Raw genomic sequence first — 21823 nt, 5'->3', positions numbered from 1 at the left:
TCAAGTAACAGAATTTATTTGGTCGAAAAACCAAAGTCATTTTGTTAAAAGACAATAAAAGCTGAATAAAATTATTAAAAAAGCCAAAAAAAATTGTCAAAAATACAGAAATTCTTCGGTCAAAGGTCATGAAGAAACTCAAGTAACAGAATTTATTTGGTCGAAAAACCAAAGTCATTTGGTTAAAAGACAATGAAAGCTGAATAAAATTATTAAAAAGGCCAAAAAAAATTGTCAAAAATACAGAAATTATTCAGTCAAAAGTCATGAAGCAACTCAAGTAACAGAATTTATTTGGTCGAAATAACAAAGATCTTTGGTTAAAAGACAATGAAAGCTGAATAAAATTATTAAAAAGGCCAAAAAAAATTGTCAAAAATACAGAAATTCTTCGGTCAAAGGTCATGAAGTAAATCAAGTAACAGAATTTATTTGGTCGAAAAACCAAAGTCATTTGGTTAAAAGACAATAAAAGCTGAATAAAATTATTAAAAAGGCCAAAAAAAAATTGTCAAAAATACAGAAATTATTCAGTCAAAAGTCATGAAGTAAATCAAGTAACAGAATTTATTTGGTCGAAATAACAAAGATCTTTGGTTAAAAGACAATAAAAGCTGAATAAAATTATTAAAAAGGCCAAAAAAAATTGTCAAAAATACAGAAATTATTCAGTCAAAAGTCATGAAGCAACTCAAGTAACAGAATTTATTTGGTCGAAATAACAAAGATCTTTGGTTAAAAGACAATGAAAGCTGAATAAAATTATTAAAAAGGCCAAAAAAAATTGTCAAAAATACAGAAATTCTTCGGTCAAAGGTCATGAAGTAAATCAAGTAACAGAATTTATTTGGTCGAAAAACCAAAGTCATTTTGTTAAAAGACAATAAAAGCTGAATAAAATTATTAAAAAGGCCAAAAAAAATTGTCAAAAATACAGAAATTCTTCGGTCAAAGGTCATGAAGAAACTCAAGTAACAGAATTTATTTGGTCGAAAAACCAAAGTCATTTTGTTAAAAGACAATAAAAGCTGAATAAAATTATTAAAAAGGCCAAAAAAAATTGTCAAAATACAGAAATTCTTCGGTCAAAGGTCATGAAGTAAATCAAGTAACAGAATTTATTTGGTCGAAAAACCAAAGTCATTTTGTTAAAAGACAATAAAAGCTGAATAAAATTATTAAAAAAGCCAAAAAAAATTGTCAAAAATACAGAAATTCTTCGGTCAAAGGTCATGAAGAAACTCAAGTAACAGAATTTATTTGGTCGAAATAACTAAATCATTTGATTAAAAGATATAAAAAGTTGAATTAAATAGTCAAAAAAGAAAATGGAATTAATAAAAAAAACAAAAGTTATTAAGACTGCGCCCGATTTTTTCTCCCACACAAGTTATTTATTTGCATATGAGGTAGATTCTAGCAAAAATATTTTCTTTTCGTTTCTTACAATTCGTGAGTTACAAGGTTTTTTGACATTTTCACAAAAAGCTTCTAAAATTTTAAGGTCTAAAAAGTTTTACATCTAGACCAAGTAGCCGAGACACATTTTACGCCATAATAGAAAAGGAAAGATTTTGGTATTCTGGCTGAAATTTTTCTTATTACTTGTAAGATTTTTTTTACAAAATCATATGATTTGTAAGGACCTGTCGAGGTGCCTTTTCAATTTTTTTGTGAGTTTTTTATCCATAGAAATATTATTTAGCGTCAACGTATAGACCATATTGACGATTATTCTACATGAATTTGAGTATTTGGATTTGTTTCAGGATATTTTATGTGGAAAAATATTGAATTTTTTGTGAATTATGTTTTGAAAGACCACATGAGACATTTCCATAGATTAAAAAGCAGTCTGTTTTAGAATATGGAAAAAGGTTTGATTCCGAATATTCTGGATTCGCTTCTACCTGCCAGGAGCCTCTGGGATTTGAAGTCAAATTCCTGTGCTTCTGCGCTCAAAGGCCAAGGAACGGACAAGGCCACAGTTCTTCGGAAAAATACCCCTGTTATATTTGGACCAAAATCTCAGTAAATCTTTTTAACCCTTGGAGGATTTTGCTGACAAAAGTAGCCAATTCGACTTTTTTCAATCGTCATAGAATTAAAATCTATTCATATTTCGTGATGAATTCTACATTGGTGTATAGGGGAGTTTTATTACTTCAAGATCGTGTAAAGAAAATTAGGAAATGTACTGGTAAGCTGACCAAGCTTACGAGAGCTGTGTTTCTTTCCGTGTACCAATTTTGTGAAAGCAAACTTAGAACGCGAATTAATTTAAATACGTGTAAAGTCGGGAAAAGTTGAAAAGTCATGTCTTGAAGTCAGCTATAACATATCGAAAAACGAAAAAAAATTATGTCGCCATTTTCAAAAAATTCGAGTTCGAAATTTTCGAAAGTTTTGTTTTCGATTTTAGCGTCTCTTGCGGTCATTTCTCGAAGTTGCAATGTTCTAGACATTTGTAGAGTTTCACGAAACCTTTCATTTGCGCTTGAGTTGATCAAGATCAGACTTGTAGAACCCGAGATATGACATGCCAACTTTGGAAGGCTATATCTCGAGAACGGATCCATAGATTTTCTGCATTTTTGGCATGGAGCCTAGATAATATAGTCAGCTACAATATATCAAAAAATTTTAAAAAAAAAATTTTTTGTGACGAAATTTACCCTTATCATATTCGGCTTTAAAGTAGCCCCAAAGAATGAGATTCCACGAGAGCCTAGAAGAGAGAGGGGGGGGAAGAAAAACAGCATAGGTCACCTCAGGAACATCTATTTATTTTTAAGAATAAGTGTGGCATAAATTCTGAAGAATAATCCCAGGTAAGAGTTAGGGCAGCCTCCGGAAAAGCAATGGAGCTACCTTCCGGATCTATTGTTCCGCCGTGAATCACTTCGTGATGAATCTCCTTGGGATGCAGCAGTGGGCATTGATTTCTTCACCAGTGTGGGAGATGACCAAAGCTTGGTCTATCCGGGTACGACCTCGTGGCTCCTGATGGGGATGAGCCTCCCTGGAGCGAGGCACTGGGCAGGAAGTGGACGATAAATGACTCCAATATGGTAGATCATCATCCAAGACATCCTTCGATTCGGGCCCACTAGATTCTCCGACAGATTTTCGGGTGATTGGGGATTTTGTGAGATCTCTCCTCACGCCCTGGATCCCGGTGTGAGTTAAGTCAATTGACATCCTTCCTGGCTCGACACTGCCACAAACGCTCCTCTCAGACTGGGGGCTCGTGGAATCGGGGTGTTTCTTCTGCCTTCTAGGTGGCTGGCTACCAACAGCTCCTCTTCTTCTTAGTGTGGAGCTCATGGAATCCGAGGCATTTCTGCAGTCACTTCCCGCACTTATATAAGGTTTTGGGGGTAAAACTTTGAGGTTATGACCTCTCCTCCCCATCAAAAACTAGCTGCCGAATTTCTGCAGAAAAATTCGAAAGCACTAAAGGTATTCTGAACACGTGTTCTTTAGAAATTCTTTAGAAATTTTGTATAGCGCTGGGACACTTTTTCTGCAGAATATTTCCGCAGTTTTCTGAAAAAATTCATCAATCTGTTATACTGTTGAAATTCGTTTTGAATTTAAAAAAAAAGCGTTTTTTTTGCAAATTATTATTAACGAGGTAAATTGTCGCTTCGCTCCAATTTACCTCGCCCCGCTTCGCGGGGACTTGTTGCGCTTCGCGCAAATTTTGGAGAAAAAAATTGTGATGGTTTATAAGTAAAAAAAATAGGGCCACTCATTTAAACCCAAAGAAATAAATTTGCAAAGAGAAGAAATCATTTTCAAGCAACATTTCCGGCGCCAAATTCAAAAATTCGCAAAAAATGCATGAATTTTATATGGGGGCCACCTAAAGGGGGGCTTTGGGGGGAAAATGAATACGGCCACTCGAAACAGACTGATATAAGGAGCGTCTGTACCAAATTTCATCGCAATCGGTCAAACGGTGTAGATTTGTATAGCCGAACACGACGGAAGATTACCAACAAACAGACCTTTCTTTATTATATAGATTTATTTAATATTTTTAAAATTTACAAAAAAATATTGAAAAAATATATCCGGCGTTGCCTTTTCCTTCTCCTGCTGTCTCCTTCGATGCTGGGCCGCTTTTCAGATGATCTCTCCTCTTCACCTTTGTGACCGGGAAAAAGTATTCTAAATATTTTTTCATCTTTCTCACCTTCCATTTCCGGAAAATTATGTTGCATAAAGTTGTGTAAGACCGGATCCCAGAAATTGAGGACTGAAGCCAGGCACGGACAGTTTTGTGCTTCAAACGGATCTAAAATATGGAAAAAAAGTTTAGAATAATAATGAATTTTTTGAAAAAATACGAATCAGAAGAATTAACATACATTTCCGCATTTTGGAATGTTGTCAAAAATTAAAGCAGAAGCGGGTAGGGCATCCGGGTAGAGCATTCAGGCAGGCCATCCGGGAATAGGGCATCCGGGTAAGGCTTCCGGGCTGGTCATCCTGGGCACTGATTGTGTTCCAAAAACGATCTGAAATATAGAAAAAAATTGATAAATTGTTCTTTTTTTTCTTGTTTACAAAAGTTTTTGTTTTTTTATCTTGAGAAAATTAATTTAAAAAAAAAAAAAGAAAAATCAATTTCGGGCTCTTTTTTTGCAATGAAGAATTTTTAGATCAAAATAATTAATTTTTTCTCATTGTTTTCTATCAATTTCATCAATCTGATGCTACTAAAACATTCCACAAAAGATATTTGTGAAATCTAGTAGGATCAAAAAGATAAAATTACCCAAATTAATTAAGAAAATCGTAAAATTACTTACCGCATCTCTTCTGCGTGAATTTTCCATCATTTTTGCACTCTCAAACCACAAAGTCTCAAATTGACGAATTTTTGAAGAAAACCGCGGAAATTTTCTGCACCCACACCGAACGCTCCCAAAGCGAGATAAATTCACCCGAATGAAAAAATAAACTGCGGACAAAATTTTAGCTGCCGACCGACCTCGAAACATATTTTTGATGGGTCCTATCTTCTTCTTCTTCATCTTAATCTCTTTCGGCATTTCGCCGTGTTTCGTTTCATTTAAATTCATAATAACCGTTTGTTTATTTCCGGTAATTTCATTTCTCCCAAAAATCGTAACAATATGTCGCCGTTTTCGAGATATTCATCGAAAATTTTGTTTTCGTTTTTTGGCCCTCTAGCGGTCACTTTTGAAACTTCGGATGTTCTAGAGAGTTGTAGGGTATGTTGAGAGCTTGATGTCCCCTACAACATATCAAAATTTCAGATTTTAAGATATCTGAGATATAGGCAAAACCGGTTTATAGGTATTGGTTTATAGGTTTACCGCAAGTCTCTATCTATCACAGTTCCCTCGCAATTTAGTGTTATACTGCAGACGGCCGGCCGGCCGGAAAAAAAATTTTTTGGCGCATACGTTTTTTGGAATGTGGGGACCCTAATTTGTGCTCATCCCAAGTTTGAGCCTGATCTGACGACTTTCGATTTTGCTCGGTACACAAAAAGCTGTGTCTGAAAGAAACACAGCTAAAATATAGAAATTCTGCGGACAAAATTCATGAAGCAACTCAAGTAACAGAAATTATTGGTCAAAAGAACAAAAGTCCTTTGATTAAAAGATCCCAACAAACACCTTGCACTTTGGAAACTCTGAAGCAACGTTGCAAGAGAGTTTATTTCTTAGTTGCTAAAGTTGCGAATATGGTTGCATGGAAAACGATGCAGTATACTTTATCGCAATGTTGCCAAAGTTGCAAGATTTTTTTTATTATTTCAATAACTTGAAAAATTTAAGTGTTTTTGCATTCTAAAGTCTTTTCTACAACTTCTCAAAGAATAATTTACCTAAAAACACACTAAAATCTCAATTTTAAGCAAAATAATTAACTTTGAAAAAATCACCTTAAAAATAGTTGCAGGAAAGTATATATCAACGTTGCGCTAGTTGCAAAAAAGTATCGAAAAAGAACAAATTTTCCTTGAAATTGAAGTTTTTTTTGGACTCTAAATGAGTTTTATGCATTACTTATCCCTAAAATAATTATTTTTTATTGATAATTTATCAAAACTAGTTAATTTTATTAAATATAATTTATTTAGTTGCTTAAACGTTGCATCAGGGTATTCCGGCGCAATCCAAGCACGTTTTGTGCCTATGTTGCGCCTTTCACCGCAAGGGGCGCGTCTATCGCGAGAAATAACCCAAAACAGACAGAGAGTGGAATAGAAAAAAATGAGTCTGTCTCTTTCATTTATGTTTACAAACAGCAAAACTAGCGCCGCCCTGGTGGGTTGCTACCGAATCATTTTACAACGTTGTTGCAAAGGTTGCTGCATCGTTGCCTCAGAGTTGCAAAAATGTCTAACATGGCCGACGGCATAAAAAAGTTGATTTTTATTTCATTATTCCGAGCAATTGGGAGCCCAAAATGATGTGGGAAGGCTTTTTTAGGGATAGTTGGGTGCATTACTTGTGTTTAAATAAATTATTAAAAAAAATTAAATTTTTGACCCCAAAAAAAAATAATTTTCGGTAAAAAAAATTAAGAAAATTGAGATGGGAGCATCATTTAAGTTCCTTTGAGGCAATTTCATGACGGTAGAACCGCATGGCATATTTTTTTTCATTTGGAAAAAATCTAAAAACTCTATTATTAAATAATATAAATTATCCATTAGAGTTTGTCATTTATTATGATGGGAATATGGACGCCATATGATTATTATGGGCGTGTACCATATTTCCCCTCCATTTATGACAGCGGAATGTTTTGAAATATTTTTTGAAACATTTTTGTTTCAAAAAATTTTAGTTGCGAGACGGTATACGGGAAAGGATATTTCAGAGTTTTGCAACGTTGAGGCAACTAGTTGCGGCAACGCAGATATCTATTGACCATCTACTTCGAGGCAACGCAGATATATACCGTTAGACATGGTTGCATTGTAGTAAATGTAACTCCGCGCAACGTTTAGGCAACTATCAATGGTTTGTTGGGATAATAAAGCTGAATAAAATTATTAAAAAAGCAATTTGAAATTGTCAAAAACACAGAAATTTTCCAGTCAAAGTTAATAAGGTAGCCCATGTAACTGAAGTTATTTGGTTAAAATAACAAGTTGTTTGGTTAAAAGACAATAAAGCTGAATAAAATTATTGAAAAAGCAATTTGAAATTGTAAAAAACACAAAAATTTTCCAGTCAAAGTTAATAAGGTAGCCCAAGTAACTGAAGTTATTTGGTTAAAATAACAAGTTGTTTGGTTAAAAGACAATAAAGCTGAATAAAATTATTGAAAAAGCAATTTGAAATTGTAAAAAACACAAAAATTTTCCAGTCAAAGTTAATAAGGTAGCCCAAGTAACTGAAGTTATTTGGTTAAAACAACAAAAGTTGTTTGGTTAAAAGACAAAAAAACCGAATCAAATAGTCAAAAAAGAAAATATAATTGATCAGAAAAGGAAAAGTTTTTCATTTATATAATATTATAACAGAATTAATTAATTCAAATAAAAGAAATGCTCAGTGACTGAATGACATGTCAAAACTTGTTTGATTTGTAGAAAAACGATTATATATAATATATTTGTACCACTCACCCATTCGGATTTAACCAATCATTTCAGTCAACGTACTCACAAAGGAAAACAAAATGGCTTCGTTTTTTTTTCACTCACAACGCAATATCTCAATTTTAGTGCTAAAACTTGCTAATTTCATTACAATAGCACTTGAAAACTCTTAAATAATCACTCATGAAGGATTTTCATTACTTTTACACTATTTTTTCACAGTTTTTCACTCCATAATTACAAAGAAATCAGGAGAAAACAGAACGCTGTCAAAAACTTCCATCAATCTGCTTTAACTGAATGCTTCGGTTGAGGAATGGAATTTTCCAGAACACACCAAAGTATTTAACTTTTTACTTCAGCTAAACACATCATTAACCAAACTAACATATCTCTATTAACGATGATTGCAAGTTAAAGAAGTGAAAAAAGGAAAATATAAAATAGCATTCGGTAAACAATTTGGTAGACAAAAGACAATAAAGCTGAATAAAATTATTAAAAAAGCAATTTGAAATTGTCAAAAACACAGAAATTTTCCAGTCAAAGTTAATAAGGTAGCCCATGTAACTGAAGTTATTTGGTTAAAATAACAAGTTGTTTGGTTAAAAGACAATAAAGCTGAATAAAATTATTGAAAAAGCAATTTGAAATTGTAAAAAACACAAAAATTTTCCAGTCAAAGTTAATAAGGTAGCCCAAGTAACTGAAGTTATTTGGTTAAAACAACAAAAGTTGTTTGGTTAAAAGACAAAAAAACCGAATCAAATAGTCAAAAAAGAAAATATAATTGATCAGAAAAGGAAAAGTTTTTCATTTATATAATATTATAACAGAATTAATTAATTCAAATAAAAGAAATGCTCAGTGACTGAATGACATGTCAAAACTTGTTTGATTTGTAGAAAAACGATTATATATAATATATTTGTACCACTCACCCATTCGGATTTAACCAATCATTTCAGTCAACGTACTCACAAAGGAAAACAAAATGGCTTCGTTTTTTTTTCACTCACAACGCAATATCTCAATTTTAGTGCTAAAACTTGCTAATTTCATTACAATAGCACTTGAAAACTCTTAAATAATCACTCATGAAGGATTTTCATTACTTTTACACTATTTTTTCACAGTTTTTCACTCCATAATTACAAAGAAATCAGGAGAAAACAGAACGCTGTCAAAAACTTCCATCAATCTGCTTTAACTGAATGCTTCGGTTGAGGAATGGAATTTTCCAGAACACGCCAAAGTATTTAACCTTTTTACTTCAGCTAATAACTCATTAACCAATGACAGAATCATTTCTGTCATTTTGTTAATAATTTAATATATTAAATACTGATGTTAATTAGTAAATATAGCAAAATTAGGCAGTCAAAATAATAAAAGCTCATTTGCCAAAATAACTTGGGATACTTTACTAACTTTGACAGAATAACTTGTGTTTCTGACAATTTTAAATTGCTTTTTTAATAATTTGATTCAGCTTTGTTGTCTTTTAACCAAATGACTTTTGTTCTTTTGATCAAATAACTTCAGTTACATGGGTTACTTTATTAACTTTGACCGAAGAATTTCTGTATTTTTTACAATTTTTTTTGGCCTTTTTAATAATTTTATTCAGCTTTTATTGTCTTTTAACAAAATGACTTTGTTATTTCGAAAAAAATAAATTCTGTTACTTGAGTTTCTTCATGACTTTTGACCGAAGAATTTCTGTATTTTTGACAATTTTTATTGGCCTTTTTAATAATTTTATTCAGCTTTTATTGTCTTTTAACCAAATGACTTTGTTTTTTCGACCAAATAAATTCTGTTACTTGAGTTGCTTTACGACTTTTGACCAAAGAATTTCGGTATTTTTGACAATTTTTTTTGGCCTTTTTAATAATTCTATTCAGCTTTTATTGTCTTTTAACCAAACGACTTTTGTTCTTTTGACCAAATAACTTCAGTTACATGGGTTACTTTATTAACTTTGACTGAATAATTTCTGTGTTTTTGACAATTTCAAATTCCTTTTTTAACAATTTTATTCTGCTTTATTATTATTTTTTGAATAATTTTTGTTATTTTAACCAATTAACTCCTGTGTTTTTTTTAATATGCATTATTATTGTGTCACTAAATAATTTGTGACATTTTAGGATATTTTAAACCGTTCAGTTGGTTGACAAACTACGACAGTAAAAAAAATGAGAACATATGAAAAGATATCGCAGAATTATGTTGTCATTGGATCATTTCTGTTCTTCTGACCATTTTGAATCTTCATCACTTTTCACTCACTGAATAATTTTTTCTCTTATGACTAATAAAATTAGCTTTTTTTATGAAACTGAATAGCTTCTGTTATTGTAATTGATTAACTTCTGCTAAATTAGCTGTTTCAGTTTACTGCAATATCCGATAACCAAATAGCTTCAGCTTTTTTAAAAATTTTGAATTGGTTATTTTTCATGAAATCGAATAACTTTTGCTGTTGTAAATGATTAACCAAATAGCTTCAGCTTTTTTAAAAAATTTGATTTGGTTATTTTTCATGAAACCGAATAACTTCTGCTATTGTAACTGATTAACTTCTGCTAAATTAGCTGGTCCAGTTTGGTACAGTATCCGATAACCAAATAGCTTCAGCCTTTTTAAAAAATTTGAATTGGTTATTTTTCATGAAACCGAATAACTTCTGCTATTGTAACTGATTAACTTCTGCTAAATTAGCTGGTCCAGTTTGGTACAGTATCCGATAACCAAATAGCTTCAGCTTTTTTAAAAAATTTGAATTGGTTATTTTTCATGAAACCGAATAACTTCTGCTATTGTAACTGATTAACTTCTGCTAAATTAGCTGGTCCAGTTTGGTACAGTATCCGATAACCAAATAGCTTCAGCCTTTTTAAAAATTTGAATTGGTTATTTTTCATGAAACCGAATAACTTCTGCTATTGTAACTGATTAACTTCTGCTAAATTAGCTGGTCCAGTTTGGTACAGTATCCGATAACCAAATAGCTTCAGCCTTTTTAAAAATTTGAATTGGTTATTTTTCATGAAACCGAATAACTTCTGCTATTGTAACTGATTAACTTCTGCTAAATTAGCTGTTTTAGTTTGGTACAGTATTCGATAACCAAATAGCTTCAGCCTTTTTAAAAATTTGAATTGGTTATTTTTCATGAAACCGAATAACTTCTGCTATTGTAACTGATTAACTTCTGCTAAATTAGCTGTTTTAGTTTGGTACAGTATTCGATAACCAAATAGCTTCAGCTTTTTTAAAAAATTTGAATTGGTTATTTTTCATGAAACCGAATAACTTCTGCTATTGTAACTGATTAACTTCTGCTAAATTAGCTGGTCCAGTTTGGTACAGTATCCGATAACCAAATAGCTTCAGCCTTTTTAAAAATTTGAATTGGTTATTTTTCATGAAACCGAATAACTTCTGCTAAATTGGCTGTTTCAGTTTGGTACAGTATTCGATAACCAAATAGCTTCAGCCTTTTTAAAAATTTGAATTGGTTATTTTTCATGAAACCGAATAACTTCTGCTATTGTAACTGATTAACTTCTGCTAAATTAGCTGTTTTAGTTTGGTACAGTATTCGATAACCAAATAGCTTCAGCCTTTTTAAAAATTTGAATTGGTTATTTTTCATGAAACCGAATAACTTCTGCTATTGTAACTGATTAACTTCTGCTAAATTAGCTGTTCCATTTTGCCTATAATATTAATTTACTGATTAACTTCAGCTTTTTTGACGATTTAAATTAGCATTTTTTCCTGACACTAAATAACTTCTGTTATTGTAACTGATTACTCTTTTGTTAAATTAGCTGTTTCAATTTGTTTATAGCATTAATTCACTGAATAACTTCAACTTTTTTGACGATTTAAATTCGCATTTTTTCCTGACACTAAATGACTTCTGTTATGGTAACTGATTAACTTTTGCTAAATTAGCTGTTCCAATTTGCCTATAATATTATTTCACTGAATAACTTCAACTTTCTTGACTATTTCATTCTGTTATTTTAACCAAACAACTTCTGTTCTTTTGACTTTCGCTGTTTTGTGACCGAATGACTTCAGTCATTTTTACTAAATGGTTCAGTCATTTTAACCATTTACATTGGTGTTTCTTTCTTTCATTGTTCAACTTCAGTCAATATAACCTAATGAATCGGTTATAAAAACTGAAATAATTTGGCTAAAATGCCATATGACAGATTGATTTGGTCAATTTGACCAATATTTTTCGAAGAGTGTATGCAAATATCTTTTTTGACTATACAATAAAAAATTATTTAGTTGAATTTTAAATGAGAATTGCGTTATTAATTGCACTACACCTTTAGCACAGCCAAAAAAAACTCACTCACAGCTTTAAAAAAAAAAGCTCTGTGAGAAAAGAATGAAATGAATAGAAAATTGGCATTCACTGGTAAAGTCTCAATATAATATGGCGAAAAGGTTCACCATGAGAGTCGTGTGTTTGATTTATTGATCAATAAAGTGAAATAAATTGGAATTCTTGTAACACGGGCTGTGTTAGTTTTTTTTTCTTCTTGCTAAGAACTAAATTATACAAAAAGCCCATATTCAAATAAACCCCCTGAAATTTGCTTTAAAAAAAAAACTTTTATGTCTCTTTTACCTAATACACAACTTCTTGTTTGACCCGCAAGAGAATTAAATGAATGACACAAAAAATTAGGGGAGGGTAATAGAGGCCAAGTGAATAAAGGTTTTCTTTATTCCCTCCGCGAAAACTCATTCACCTAATGAGATATAAAACACTTCCAACTAAATTCATTTGAGAGACTTTTAGCACACACACTTCTTTTTTTTCTTTCTTTCACTCCTTGCCGAATTCTCTCCCATTCCACGCCACCCAAATGGAATCGAATGGCAACGTGTAAATGCGCAATAATTAACCGAATTAATGGACCACGAGTGTCTGCATTTAAAACCCACGCACTTCTTTTATTTTTTGCTTCATCTCACAACTCGCTCTGCACTTGACAATTCTTTTTTTGTCAGCACATGGAGTTGCCAAAGAATTCCCCGAAGAATGACATTGAATTCGATACCTGCAAACTACTTTTACTCTTCCAGTGTCAAGAAGGTGCCCCCGCCCCAAAAAAAAGCGTTGACATTTTGAGAGACCCATAAACCTCATTAAATTTACATCCTCTCCGCAAAGAGAATGAAACTTTTAATTTAAAAAAAATCCCTTTAGGAAATGAGCATTGAATTCTTACTTGGATTATTATTGGGTTCCGCAGACCAATTTGTTGTCACCTGACACCCCAAGCTGCTCTTGCTCACGCCACGACAGCAGGACCACTTCCGTCCGTGCCAGAGTCCCAGGTGGTATCTAAAGGATTTGGGGTTGTCGTCACAGACTGCAAAAAAGTGTCGAAAGAATATTAAATTTTAAGGTAAAATATTGTTGACAATTGCTTATTTTTTGTACTAGTATAATATTTCATAATCATTGAAATTGTCCACGAAAATGACGAGAAAAGCTTTAAAGAATTCTCAGAATTATATTCTCATGCTTAAGAACTTTTATTTCTATCTTGAAGTATGAAAAGTATTTTTTATGAATTCTAAAATATTTGCAAATAGATCTCATTATTTTCTCAATTATGAGACTTTATTTAAAGAAAATTCTTTCCTCCCCTAAAAATCTCATTTATTAATTCAGTGGAAAGATCTCTGATGAATCTGTGACTTTTTGTAGCACCTTCCAATGATTAAAACTTCAGTGAGGGGCACAAGAAAAATTAATTTTCGTATCTAAAAGCCAGACTATATATCTATAATACTACCACCATGTTATGATAATTTATTATAGTTTCAAAAGTAATGCCTCAGAGAGGAGATTGAAATTCGTCGCGGGTACAATTAAGTTTATGATGGATTGTTGAGCAACATTAGTTGTGGGGTATCTCCTGTGAAATTTTTACTCCACTCCCTGTTGCAGTCCCCATCTCCCTTTGCTTCCACATATTTTATGACCTGAGCCCCCAACAACACAATGGCCCTATTTGTCGGCATTTGAAAACAAAATATTTCTGTGCCTTTTATGTGTTGGCTAGCAAAAGAATGATCGTTTTGAGATTGACGAGCACCATTGGAAAGGCGACAAAGGAAAGATAAAATTGTCATATTTATTTGATTAAGTAATTATTGCAGAGAATACATGAAGGAAGAGATGCCATTTGAATTGAATATTTCTCTTCTTCTTTTCTCTCTTGAAATTAGACATGAAATCTCTGCAAATGGCAAGAAATTTTGCAATTATATTGAAGAGAAATTAAATATTTTTCATTTTATTCTATTTTCCTCCGTATAATTAGAAGCATTTCTCAACTCACCCGTTCTTAGAACTTTAATCCATTCATGACGCTCCTTTTCGCTATTTGCCACAAGATATAGAGTATATTGTGTTTCAGTGTTGGATCCACCATTTGTTGTTTCGCAATAGCCAATTTGAAATGGATAGCCCTGGAGGTGGATGAAGAGAATATATAACCTTTAATTGCATATTTATCGAAAGAATATTATTTGATTGGAAGATACTCACTTCCGGAGCAATTGGATCTCCACCTTCAACATTCAATGAAGCTAATTCCACAACACGAATACCCTTGATGTTGACACGACCTCTTTCACGTCGTTTCTGTTTACATGAAATAAAAACCAGAGAAAAGAATGCAGAAAGTCCATTAATACAAATGACCATTCACAATTATTACAAATTACTATATAGATTTTAACGTTTACAAATAAATATTTAAACATTATTTTGCAAAAAGAAGAAAATAAATAGAATGAAGAAAATTAAGCAGAATCCACTTGAGACTTTTAAAATTCTCAAATGATCACGCCCATCTATTTTATTATCGTCTTTAAGACTTTGGAGAAGAAGTAAAGAGCAGCACAAAAAAAAAACCAACTAATCAGTAAACTAATCTAATAGCTTCCCTCGAGTGCATTTCTCATTATTTCTTAACTCTTTTCTTTCACGTGCATTTCTCTACAAGAATTTTTTCTAATGCAAGTGATACACTTGAACCAAAACTAATTGTGTAACAATAAAAACAAAGAGAACAATTTAATTTGCTAAGCACTAACAATCAGCCCTAATTGTCATAATTAGATGTATACCTAACATCTAAAGCCATGAAAATAGCTGTACAAACAATTCAAACTATTATCGAATTAGTAATTAAATTAGTTATGATTTTTCTTTTTGACTAAATCAACTTATTTCCTTCAGTTTTTTGCTTTAATTAGTTTTTAAAAATTATCGTTTATTTTCAATTTACAAAAGAATTTAAAAATTTTATTATTTATTAAAGGATTTGTTGTTTTCTTGGTTAAAATAAACTCTCGTAATAATATCCTGCATGTGGAATGTGTTTGTTGGAAATGAAATACATAGAAGACATTAAGAACTAATTGGAATCTCTGGATGAGTTATCTATTAAGAATTTTTTTTCTTTACGTTATCTTCCCAACCAGCCGGCTGTTAACCCTTTTCTTTCAACAGAAGGGTTAACCTAGAATGAGAGAATAAATTGAATAAAATCAAACAATGCAATTCAAAATTATTCCTTTTAATTTCATCTAATTCAATACAACGTTAATAATTTATTCCGTAGGTATTCATTCTATTTATAATTCCCTTGAAAATTCTCTCACAATATAATCTATATTTATTCTTTCTTCATTTAGTTCTATTGAAGAGAACACGTGTGAAGAATAAGTGAGGAAAAAATGCGATAAAATAGAAAAATCACATTTTTATCTGTCACTTTACATTACATGCTTCCATCACATGAGTGCAGCCGAGGTATTATTATAATGAAAGGAAATGTGTTAAAATTTATTATTTTTATGGCATAATTACATAGTCTCCGAGACATAACTCCTTCCAAGACTCCCTCACATTTATTTTTTCTTTTTAGAACGAAAAAAAATAACCCCAAATTACAAAGAAATGGAGGAATTTTTATGATGCACCCATGCGGTGGGGTTCAATGCTTTTATTATTCAAACGATGTGTTGTGTGGTGCCTTTCGGTGTTTCTTGTCTCAACCATGAGAGGTATGGGGAGGGAGTCCTTCAGAAAAATTTATGAGGTACTAAGAGAGACATTCTCTTATCACAACGTTGGAATCTGTATGGTATTTATTCTATCATTATTACAAATAATTCTCCGTACATAAGATGGTTTTTAGAAACAGATATGGGGTAACATTTCTGTGGGAATTACAAAAGAGCATACTTATAGAATAGAATCTATCTTAGCAGAGAATCAATAACAAATAATATCTGAATGCTTATTCATAAACATCACCATTCCCTTTTCGATGTAACAAGAAAACGTTAAAATGTCTCAACATCATCCACAACACAAACATGCTTGCCGGAGCCTTCAGTGATGGAAGAACAATTCCTCATCTCATTGTATGTCATGTCAGTCTGGTGGAATTTCCTTTCACAGAGAGGTCAACCTCAGATTTGGGTGAGATGCCTCAGAATCTCCGGTATTTCATCACAAAATTTGTATTTTCATTCTTCAACAATTTATATTCCAAATGCATATTTTACCCCATAAATAACCAAACTCAATGTGAAGGAAGTTTCTTTTAAAGGTAAAATGTTAATTGATTACAATATTGATATATGCGAAATTTTTTTATGTCCTCCCAAAAAAGAAATTAAAAAAGAAGATGCTAAAGAGAGACATTCCGTGGAGTGAATGAGGTAGTCAAAAATGAGAGGGTAAAAGGGCTCAATAAATTTCTTCTGCACATTTCCTTTTATAAAAGAACCTGAAGGAATGTGTCATAATTTTGGTTTCCGACAGCATGTCCAACAAACAATGTGGAAGGTTTCTTCTTCACATTTTTTTTTCTTTTACTTTTCTCCTCTCAGCTCGTGCCATCACTGAGAGAGACCCATAAAAATTTTGCCATTTGGCAATATTGAGAGTGAGGAATTTTCCATACAAGATATACCAAACATTTTGCGCCTACATTTGGTGTAGAAAGACCGCATGTAGGTAAAGAAGAAAGATACTTTTATGCAATGAAGTGAAAGAGATACTGCGCCTTTTCATTGCCTTCAAATACCTACAATATAATATTCTTTCTTTGGGAGAATCCCTTATTTTAGTTCAGCATACATTTATTGTCGTGTTTAAGCACATTTTGAGGGAATATCTTTCGCTCGTCTTCTCCTCTTTTAATTTTTATTAAGAAATAACAACAAAAAAGAGACAAGTTTTCTACGTAAAAGGCCACACCGTACGACCTTAAGGAAATTTTTACGAAGAAGACACAATTGAAAGCACATCACAGAATAACGAATGTACCATGAACTCAATTACATTTTTTTCCAAAGAATTTTTTCCTCACTTCTACCTCTCCATTTGTAGTTGAGATTCTTTTACATTGATTTTTTTATGTTACTTTTATGTTAGATTTTATTGTGAGAGAGAAATATTTATACAAAATATATTTTATAAATGGATGAAAAATAAATGTTTTGTATTTTAAATATTGAGACATTGTGGGAAAATTTTATTTAAATGAAATAAATTTTTGGGGGTATTCACTAGAAAATTTGTAAAGCTAAAGTTTTGTGTTGTACGTCGTAAGAAAGTTCTTATAAATAAATCTCTACGTGTTTTAATTAAAATTATTAAATATTATTATAGAAATCAGGCAAAATTAACATGCACAGATAAGCAAGTCAAAAAATGATAATGTGAAGCTGTGAGGTTATGTTCTTTACGCATAGTTATTCCTGTTTCAGTATTACTTCGTTTCCTGGTGTAACTTAGCAAAATATGCTTAGACATTATTTCTTCTTACGCTTACTGCAAACTTTAACGCACTTATATGGCATATCGGAAAATAGTAAAATTTACGCAAAAAAATACTTTTACATTTTTTAGTGAGTTTCCGTTAATATTTTTTTCAGAAATCAATACAACTTCAATATAATCCATCAATATCATTTAATAGGTGTACTCAACAATATCCCCTAAGAATGTCTACACACAGATGACACGCAGATGAGAGTGCATTGGTGGAAAAAGGTCCAATGCGATGCTTTTTGATCTGCTGGAGAAGACATCAATAATAATATTCCATCATGTCTTCTCATCTTAATGCTTCCCTATATGAATGGAATTCCAAATTGGTTTATTGTTATGCAAATGCGTGTCTGTCATCTTTGAACTCTCTCTCTCTGTGCTGCAGAACAATGATGGATGATATTATTCTTCTGTTTTATGCAGTTTTTTTTCTGTCCTTTTGTTTATCAAATCTTCATCATCGTCCTATGATATGTGCAAAAGAGATTTTTGCTGCAATTGTTCCATATATGAATGCAAGATTATTTCTTGAATAACATTTGAGACAGAGAGAGAAAAGTGAGATGATTGCAGGCTGAGAGTTTTGAATTTTTAAGGACTTTTAAAGCTAAGAAAAAAATCTAATTTATTGAAAAGAAGACATTAAATAGCAACATTTATATATAGTCCACATAAAGGGAGAAAATATATAGAGCAGACACTTAAAGATAAGAGGTAGGTAAGTAGAAACAAGAGCGACTACACCTAGAGCATGCAGGAAAAAAAAGGGAAGTTTTGACCCAAAATATATAGCAGAAGGAGAAGAAGAAGCTAAAGCAATATTTTCTTTATCAGCAAAACTTGATAGAGGAAGCGAAAAAACGCTTAAACTTCAAAGGAGGAATTATCTATGAAGGGCACACGATGAAAAAGGATTCCTCATGTGGAGGTAATTAACCCTCTCGAGGGGTGAATAAAACCTACATATATATGCTGGTAGAAAGGCATTTATAGAAATAAAAATCTAAACACGCAGCACACAATTTATCGATTTTCTCTTCACTCCCTCAAATTTTATAAACTAATTTGATGACACATCGCACTCAAACTCACTTTTCAGGAGGGTCCAATATATTGCTACTCTCCCTCGATAGAAGATTAAGCCTGTGGCATCCTTTCCTTTTGGATATTTTGACCTAAAGTCCTCCAAAAGGGCGTCTTTTTTATCAAATTCCAAAGTTAAGTTTTTTTTTTTTGAGACACCCAGCAAACAAACACAACACCCTCGATATTAAAACATTCACCACCCACGAATAACACAAAAGTCTTCTTCCCTACATTGTGGAATATTTCACAAAATGCAATATTTTATTAAAAAAAATGTAGAGAAAAAAGAATCTCTCGTGATTCTTCCCGTTTGCGAACACTGAACTTTTAAAGCAAGAAAAGTCGACTCTCACAGTGCAAAAAGATTAATGGCACACATACAAGAGTCGCTCTATGTCCGAAAGTAAGGGCGGATCCTGGAAGAAATTTATTGAATTTATCACGAGATATTCTCACACGCAAACTTCCACCACAAGTACAAAATTTGCTCAGAAATTTTCCACTAAAAATAAACTTTAAAAGTGCTTGTGTGGAAAATTCCTCTATTTCCTCAAGGAAATGAAACCAAAAATTTTCACCCGGACACAAAAAGGACTTTCAAGTGCGTCGAATAGAATATTTGTGTGTCCTAATTGGATTTTCATAATATTTACACCGGCACTTTCGGGAAAATTTTCCAACGCAGGCGCACAATATATTTTCCGGGAAGGAAAGAGATGGATGCCCTAGCTTATATACACAGTCTTATATATATTTCAGAAGGCTCCTCAGTGAAGATTTATTGAACATATCTTGCCATTTAATTTTGGTATTACTTGCCAAGAATTATCTGTATATACTCTGTGTAATTGAATGGAAATTATAGATTTTTCAATGAATGCTAACCTGCTCAAGATTGAGATTTTCAGTTAGATTTTAGGATATTTTTTATATGGCTGCATTGGATTTAAAAGAAACAATTTATCCGATTTAGAAAGGATACTAGAAAATTAAAAAAGAAAAGAAATTGATTAGAGGAGACCGGGGTTAAAAAAGTCACTTAAGGGTATAGAAAAAGCTCAAAATATCATATTTCCCAAATAGATAAAGCGAAATGTATAGCTCATTTCTTTAGGAAATTTACTGCCCTACAACTCTTTCTCAGATCATTTTGTTCTATCTAGCTAGGAAATATGATATTTTTGGCTTTTTCCAAACCCTTAAGTGACTTTATTAGCCCCGGTCTCCCCTAAGCTTGAGATATTGATGAAGATAAAATTATGCCGAATGTCTTGATTTCTCCCAATAAATAGTAAAAATTCTTTCACGGAAAATGACAAAACTTATTGTTTGTTTAATTTTTTTAACGTTTCAAAGAAATCTTTAAAATATTAAATATTCTGGTTTGTGTCTCTACTAGACTACACTTTTTTCTATAAAAAGTTATTGAAAAATAAGCGAGATAAAAGAAATCAAAGATTTTAACTTCGTTTTTAAAAAATAACTGTTTTTACAGGAGAGAGAGAGTAATTATTTAAAACTCTAGCAAATCTACGATAGATCTTCAAAAAAAAAATCAGATCTTGTAGTCAAGACGCATTTCATGCTACAAAAATTTGATTTTTTTTTATAACTGGTAATCTGTGAAAAAAATATTTAAGAAGAGAGAGTAGAAATTCTTACATAAGGTGCATAAGAATTATATAAATTTATGTTGAATTAATGATAAGAAATAAACAAATAAAGTGATAAGTATTTTCTTATTACCTCTCCAGTTCATAGAATACTTCACAAATTGATTAAAAGATTCCATTCTGTACATACAAAATCAATATTATTGTCCTAATAATTTTTCTTTACCATCATGCAAAATTTCAACAAATATTAATTCTTTTATCATTCCTCCCACAAAAGAGTGTTAGTTGTCGGCCCCTTCGATAGAGATCGTGGGAGGGTTTATTGACTTGAGTGGCAACACTTACCTCGATGTTCTCCATGTCGAAATATGAGAGAAATTGTCGCGTTAATTCGAACCATCGACTTTTGTAATTGACTGGAGTGAAACGCTTCTTATTCTGCGACCTCTTGGTCATCCGGCCACTCTTAATAATGTCGTAAAGTCTCTCCCCCATCGTCTTCCGGTGCCAGATTCCTTCACGAGTGTAACAAAGCACTGCCTAATAGATTGACCACATTAATGTTGCTTCGAGATTTACCAAAATTTTGGCACTTTTTTGTTGATTTTTGCATTTTGATCATCACCACTCTCTGATGGGGGGCTCTCTCTTGCGCGCGCGAAGCAACCGGAAATGCCTCACACAACTGAGAGAGTTAAAGAAGAAGAAAAGGAGGGAAACCAGCGAGACGCGCGTTGTTGCTTTTTTTTCTTTATCAAGACGCGAAATAATCACAATCTTTTTGAGGAAGTCAATTCCCTCTGAGACTATCTACACGCACTATTTACACAAACAATAATGCTTCAATTGTGGAGCAGGGAAAGAGCTCTTCTAAACTAAACTATTGGATTATATTTTACATTTGGAGAAGCTGCATAGGAGGTATACATAAAATACATAAAAAAAAAGAAATTCTGTGCATGGGAACAAGATTGTGTGCCGAGGCAGAACATAAAATAAGAATAAAAAAAATTGTGAGCAAAGACCAAAAATAAACTCCAAATTGAAACACCCAACAAGGAGGGATGCAAAATTATTTTTAAAAAAATTCACAAGAAGCCCAAGGAAAGAAGACAAAACCAAAATGCGAAAATAAACAAATATTGCCACCAAAATAAAACAATAATAAGTAAAAGAAGTTCCAGCATACCCAAATTTAGGCAGGGACCACCCGAAGACTCGTCTCGTTTCCACCTCAACTTTTGTGGGAAAAGCCTTTTTCACCTTTACGGAAATGTGCACCCTTCAATGAAGAACTTTTCCAGGTAGCTTTTCACATTATTGCTGCTAAATTTAAGGTGATAATTTTACAATAAAAAAATTCTTTTGGAATTTTTTCCGGATTTTGACGCACGCTTCTCACAAAACTTCACTTCGTGTGGGCTCGACATGCGTCCCAGCAACTGATTTCATGGTAAAACATTAGTGGATTGCTCTTGAGAAATTCCATGCATTCCGTGGGAGAAAGAGAAAATCCAATGAATTGTCTTTCAGGATCTCCTTCGCGCCAAAACGTGGAAAAAATGAATAAAATTCTTGGCGTCCTTTTGCTTCAAGGAGAAGACGCCATTACTTTTC

The 21823-nt window shown here is 32.3% G+C and overlaps 1 protein-coding gene and 1 long non-coding RNA gene across 3 annotated transcripts in view; both read right to left on the bottom strand.

The window, feature by feature from the left end:
• LOC129788984 (tyrosine-protein kinase Btk29A) overlaps window positions 1-21631 on the bottom strand; it is a 61338-nt gene extending 39707 nt beyond the window's left edge. Inside the window, exons 1-5 of one of the 2 annotated variants that reach the window (XM_055825548.1) lie at window positions 21396-21631; window positions 20552-20742; window positions 14199-14294; window positions 13990-14119; window positions 12868-13011 (exon numbers count right to left, since the gene is read on the bottom strand). In XM_055825548.1, coding sequence (XP_055681523.1) covers window positions 12868-13011; window positions 13990-14119; window positions 14199-14294; window positions 20552-20701 — 520 coding nt within the window. In that variant the 5' untranslated portion in view covers window positions 20702-20742; window positions 21396-21631. Of the gene's footprint in view, window positions 1-12867; window positions 13012-13989; window positions 14120-14198; window positions 14295-20551; window positions 20747-21395 lie in introns of both variants that reach the window. The other variant, XM_055825547.1, reaches the window with a different exon arrangement.
• On the bottom strand, window positions 2156-5611 carry LOC129789171 (uncharacterized). Its single transcript, XR_008750428.1, has 3 exons — window positions 4821-5611; window positions 4377-4526; window positions 2156-4303 (listed from the first exon to the last, which is right to left on the bottom strand). It is a non-coding gene; the product is annotated as an uncharacterized LOC129789171 (long non-coding RNA).
• Window positions 21632-21823: the final 192 nt, after the last annotated feature.

The sequence above is a fragment of the Lutzomyia longipalpis genome, chromosome 2 (genome assembly GCF_024334085.1).
Source record: "Lutzomyia longipalpis isolate SR_M1_2022 chromosome 2, ASM2433408v1".
Taxonomy (NCBI): Eukaryota; Metazoa; Arthropoda; class Insecta; order Diptera; family Psychodidae; genus Lutzomyia; species Lutzomyia longipalpis.
The sequence above is the reverse complement of the archived record's forward strand: the minus strand, read 5'-3'. Positions and strand labels throughout refer to the sequence as shown.